General features: G+C 41.1%; 1 protein-coding gene across 2 annotated transcripts in view; it reads right to left on the minus strand.

Annotated features, from left to right (window-relative positions):
• Nucleotides 1–2,798: 2,798 nt before the first annotated feature.
• Nucleotides 2,799–5,711, minus strand: part of ints3 (integrator complex subunit 3) — a 17,914-nt gene continuing 15,001 nt past the window's right edge. For both annotated transcript variants that reach the window (XM_016494055.1, XM_016494054.1), the window contains exons 23-29: nucleotides 4,850–4,963; nucleotides 4,720–4,768; nucleotides 4,462–4,629; nucleotides 3,729–3,829; nucleotides 3,545–3,617; nucleotides 3,308–3,461; nucleotides 2,799–3,196 (exon numbers count right to left, since the gene is read on the minus strand). In XM_016494055.1, the coding sequence (XP_016349541.1) occupies nucleotides 3,122–3,196; nucleotides 3,308–3,461; nucleotides 3,545–3,617; nucleotides 3,729–3,829; nucleotides 4,462–4,629; nucleotides 4,720–4,768; nucleotides 4,850–4,963 (734 nt within the window). In that variant the 3' untranslated portion in view covers nucleotides 2,799–3,121. The remainder of the gene's footprint in view (nucleotides 3,197–3,307; nucleotides 3,462–3,544; nucleotides 3,618–3,728; nucleotides 3,830–4,461; nucleotides 4,630–4,719; nucleotides 4,769–4,849; nucleotides 4,964–5,711) is intronic.

Consider the following 5,711-nt stretch of genomic DNA (forward strand, 5'->3'; position numbering starts at 1 on the left):
TTTAAAAAGGAAGTGTTTGCTTATATTCATGAAGTTCGCCGAACCCTCGGACTTAGCAAATTACAGGCAAATGTGTAATTTCTGCACCAGTAGTTTCAACGAAATAATAATAATAATAAATAATATTGGTTTACAAACATTTGTTTTCAAAAATCACCGATAACCCCACCATTTGGGACAACCTTGCTGTGTTGGACGGGGAATCAATCTAGAAATCTTGTCTTGTATTTGTTTATTAACAGCTATAGAAGAGACAGTACATGAGAAAATATTTAAACGATTTGAGTGGAATATGAGCTGTCAGCCAATCAACTCTAATGATGTTCACCTGCTACTCATGAGAAACATTTAACAAGTTAACAAGACCTCTCGTGAATAAACGCTCAGTATCTTGTGGAGAATCTGAAAAGCCAGAGGTTTTTGCTGCGGTTGTTTTTGTCTGTAAAGTTTGAGAAATGTTTGCTTGTGGAGTAGCCAGTTTAGAGAACATCATGACACCCAAAGGGTACTCCAGGCAAAATCTACCACTAACCCCTGGAAGAATCCCAAAATTTTATTTTCCTCCCAAGTTATCCATGTCTGCTCGGCTGTGTCGCCAGAAAGAAAAAGATGAGGACACATATAAGCTGTTATCTCCAGAAAGCCCAGAAGAACAGTCTCCTGGACATCGGCCTCCCACTGGCTCACCAAGCATTTCTGCCAAACTTCGTTTCACCCCTAAGATGAAGCTGAAACGTCTGCAGAAATCTGCCACAGAGGATCTCTCAGACCCTTTGACGTGTGCAGCCATGTCTCTGGAACACGTTGGAAAGGTCACCACGCCTTATGGCTTCCGGACCTTGGCTGCCAGTCCCAGCGTCAGCCGGAGAGAGTCCTTATTCCATAAGCAGGGACGGTGTAAAGAAAGGAGAGTGCCAGTGGATTCCTTGGCTTCACCAACATCTTCAAATTCAACATCCAATTCCACAAGCAACAGAAACGGCTCTCCTAGAAAGCTGCAAGACGGCTTAAAAGACTGTTGTTCCCCTCGGAGGTCCAAGAGAGAAGGTCTGGAGCTGCTTCTGAACAAACCATTGACCGTCTTGAGGAGTCTTACTCCCAAAAGAAAGAAGCCTAACCTAAAACTTCTAGAAAAGTTCTAGAAAGTTGTAACCAATATCAGCATTAGTATAGCCTGCTGCCTTTTGTGCTGCGCTTTGACAAAGAAAACAAATTTTAAGTGTCAAAAATAAAAGTATTTTAATTCCAGTCTGTGCACATTTTTAGTTCTTTACTAGTTTCTTCAGAGATGAAGTAAAACCACATTCACTTGCAAGCAGACAACCCAGACTCTGGTTTGCTTGAACCAGTTTCTAGTATTGAATGAAGGCAAAAGTTTCAGGGCTGGTTTTGTGCAAAAGTAACGGTGTGTTCTATAAAATTCTTAAGGAGATTTTTTTAGCCTTTTAGCTCTATGTAAGTTTATGAAGTTTAAGGCAAGAAAATGAACATCCTCTAACTTTCAACTGCTTTTAATTCCAGCAAATTTCTTAACATGTAATATTTGCACACACATAAACGATTCAACTCTGAGATGGTATGCCACTCTTCCACCAAGGTGCTTGCAAGGTCCTGGACATGGCTTTTCCTTTTCTTACACCTCTTGTATTACGCTACAGACTTTGCAGTTTATAGCTCTGGCCACATCTGCAATCCTTATGCCTCCCTGCAGCAGGACTATGGCATGTTAAGGAACCCAGTGTTATTCAGAATCACTAGAAAGGTCTCTTTACGGTCCTAAGTTATTGTAACCGTGACCTTTATTGCCTGCTACCTGTAAAACCGTAAAATGTCTAAAGGACTGTTCCACAGGTGCATGTGCAATAATTGCTTATGGTTTATTGAACAAGCATAAAAACGTTGTTTAAACCCTTTCCAATAAAGATACGTAAAGCTTTTTTTGGATTTTACAAAATAATCTTTAAAATACATTATCATGAAACAGGGATGTTTCTTTTTTATATATCGAATTTCAAGTTGAAATTGTGTATAATGCATAAAAGTTAATGTAAAATATGTATTTTAGGTGTGTAAATGGCATATTTTGAGTTTTGATATTTAGGAAAGAGCCATTGGGCTAGTGTTGTAACAGACCTGGCAACCCTGCACTCCTGGTAGTTGGATTGCATTGAGAAAAACGGCATGCTAAGGAAAGTAAACATTCAGTATACAAACTAAAGAAATTGTAAATACTACTGGAGTGTTGGTAGTATGTTATCGAGGACAGCCAATAGGTTTGTTCTCATCCCAACAAGAATGCAAGACTTCAAACGTGACATTCTGGTACCGCCCTTTTTTATTAATATCGTAGTCCTTTAACGTAGTTACAATCTGTTGTTATGAAAATAAGTCAGTAGAAAGAATTCTTTAAAAAGTCCATCAAGTCGAGTCCTCCGTTTGTAGGTCCTGCTTTCATTTCAAACATGAGATAAAAACTCAGACATTCTGTAAAGTCTCGGCTCCACTCTGAAGAGCCACGGCGTCCAAACAGGACAGAGAGCGTCAATCTTTATTTATGATGGGCACAGGGGAAAGGTCTGTTCAACATGAAAAGATAAAAGGCTTGAACCTGAACACCCCATCTGTTTTCCACTATTCCAAAATGAACCAATAAAATCTTCAATCAGTTTAAGATCCCTGTACTTCATGTTACAGTCTGGGTTCGCTACCATCAGTGGTAATTGCTCTTTGAAGTACTTTTTATGGGTGGGCCAATGGGGAACATTAAGTAACCCTCTCCTTTAAGGCAGTCTGTCTTGTTTGTACGTCTGTCAGTCTATGCCAGTCTGTATGTAGGTTCTCCAGGCTTAGCCGCCCCCACTGCGCCCGTCCTTACACTTAGCCAAACTCTCGAGCTTGAAATAGCCGAGGAGTCCAGTGGTTAGAGAAGGCAGAGGCTCTTCTCCCAGGCTCCACTGCATTTGAGTCCAGAGAAAGAGTTGTGCCCCTACAGGAGGAGAGTGTTTGGGCAGGCTGCCCCTGAGTGGCTGGAGCAGATGATTGGCAGGTAGTCCCCAGTGACGTCACAGAGGGGGCGTGGTTATGCTGGGTGTGGTTGGCGTGGAGACGAGGGTTTGTCCTCTCAGTCGCTGTCAGATCCTACTGCAGACGCTTTCCGTTTTCTCTTGGAAGCTTTGGGTTTGGAATCCTCTTCCTCCTGGAGAGCAGTCAACAAAGGCCATTTAAACAATGAATTGTACATGATAATAATAATATGGGTGCTGGCCTGAAGGCTTTCGAGATGGTCATGTTGCGAGCGTGGATTTACCGAAGCGCTGCTGGACGCGCTCTCCTCTTCATTGCTGGGCTGAGGAGCCGCACCCTTGCGGGATCGTGGCGAGGATGCTGGGGCTTTGCGTCGAGGTTTATGTTGTTTGGTGGAATCTTCATACTCCTCAGCTAATGAGAAAAGATCACTGAACCTGGCAGAAGAAAAGAAAACAGTTATGATAAAATAAGATAAGACTGATCAATTTAAATTGTGCTTTATCAAGCAAAAACACACCTCATTTTGTGGGCTTCATCGCAGCTGGCCTGAACATGCTGTAGGGCTTGTAATATGGGCGTCTGGGAAAAGACTGATACAACAAGAAGAACATGGTTTAAATCAATAGAAACAGTAAAACAGACAACCAGGCGGAGTATTTAGTGGCATTTTATGGACTGTAAGAGTCTGATGTTGAACTCACAGTTGTTCTTGGTGTTGCTGAGATTGAGTCTCAAACTGTCCAGATGTTCCAGCATCTGTTCTAGGGTCAGCTGAGCCAGTTTACTGCTGGAGCTCCTCAAACTTCACAAAAACACAACACACAACTCAAATATGTGTCTTTTGAAAAATTATACACCATACAAACAGTAATATTTTACAATTTTGAATAACTGTTTTCAAATTTAAAATAAAAAAATGGCATTTATTTCTGTGATTTCAAATTGCTGAATTAAATTATTTTCTTTAAAAAAAAAAAAACTTGGTAGTGTATAAACAAAATTCAGTAGATGTAAAATGTTTAGAGCAAATAAAGATTTATTTAAAATAGTATTTTCCACATAATTATTCCTTGTGTGTTTAATAATTTTTTTGAAGGACATTTAATAATAGATTTGTGAAATAAATCAAACCCAAGCAATATTGGCAATTTGCTACTGAGGTCTAAATACGAGATGCTGTTAAATATTTTGTCTTTGGGCCATCACACTTGCTAGTCATGACAATGAGTGGGCAGACAACTGGCCCACTGGCAAGATCTTCATAATATTGCTTGATTTTACAGTATAAATATTTAATGTATTTCATGTTTCTCCAGGGCTACAGACCCTGCGTTCAATCCACTTGAGCTTGAATCTCAACCTTTGTGTGCTCAGCCCAGGGCCTTAAACAATCCACATCCATCTTTCATTTCTGAGGGCTGAATTTGTCATTACCTCTGTCGTTTACGGGGCATGTTGTTGTTCTTGATGAGCAGGGCTTTGATGTGTTCTCCCAGCAGGTCGTCGTGTTTCGCCGTCCAGTGCCGCAGGATGCTGGTGGTGAACTGATCCTCTTGGTTGTAAGGTCGGCTCAGCACCATCTTCACCATCTCCTCACTCGGCCTTCAGCACAACACAGTAAACAAAAAATAAATGAGAGGACTGTGTCCCACAGCAGACAAGATTAATAACCATCTGCGTGAAAAGACTTACTTTTCTCTTCGTAACTGCAGCAGCAGGCAGGACAGAGCTTCTGGATGTTCTGTGAGTAGAGAGCGAAGAGGATTATGGGTGGACCAAGTATGTGTAGAGTCAAAGTGTGTCTATGGAGAAAGACACTCACCCTTGTATTTGAGGTGCTGTAAAATGGGGATGATGGTCTCCAGAGGGATACTGTGCGCCAGGAAAAGCTGCCATGTGCTATACTGCTCAAACGTTTCCCAGTCCAGAGACTGAACTAAAACACAAAGATGCACAGAACAAAATTAGCTTTACAAAGCAATGGATGAATGTCTGCCACATTCACACAGATAAACAACTAGATGTTACTCTAAAGCTTTTTTAGCACAGACGTCTGTTTGACGCTCACATTTGTCAGGGTGAAAAACTAACGTTTCCATTAAAGGGGTCATCGGATGCCCATTTTCCACAAGTTGATATGATTCTTTAGGGTCTTAATGAAAAGTCTATAACATACTTTGGTTAAAATTTCTCAATGCTAGTGTAAAACAACAACCTTTTTACCTTGTCAAAAACAGCTCTTTTCACAGCAACCCGTTTTGTTGCATGTCTCTTTAAATGCTAATGAGCTCTGCCTGCCCCTCTCTTCTGTGGGGTGACGAGCCGTTCTCATGAGACTGTTTACTTTAGCCATGAAACTTGCTAACTAGCACATTATTAGGAAAGGCGATTTACAAAGATTCATAAAAGAACCTTATACTCACTTCTTCTGTAGGTGAGGCTGGATCACGAATGATTTGCGCAAAGATAAACACATTTAGGTAGATCGGGGGTGCATTCCCTTCAAAAACAAACGTAATCCACTGTGTCTTCAGCGGCTCAGATGTCGGGAGTAAACGATGACTGCTATGTTCATGATTACATCCAACAACAAAACACCTCAATTGCTTAGGAGCCATTCTTGTCTACTGCTCCGGCAGTGAAACAATGGTGGACTGATGACAGCTCACTCAGGGCGGGTCTAA

The sequence above is a fragment of the Sinocyclocheilus anshuiensis genome, unplaced genomic scaffold, assembly GCF_001515605.1.
Source record: "Sinocyclocheilus anshuiensis isolate Anshui unplaced genomic scaffold, SAMN03320099.WGS_v1.1 scaffold1240, whole genome shotgun sequence".
Classification (NCBI taxonomy): Eukaryota; Metazoa; Chordata; class Actinopteri; order Cypriniformes; family Cyprinidae; genus Sinocyclocheilus; species Sinocyclocheilus anshuiensis.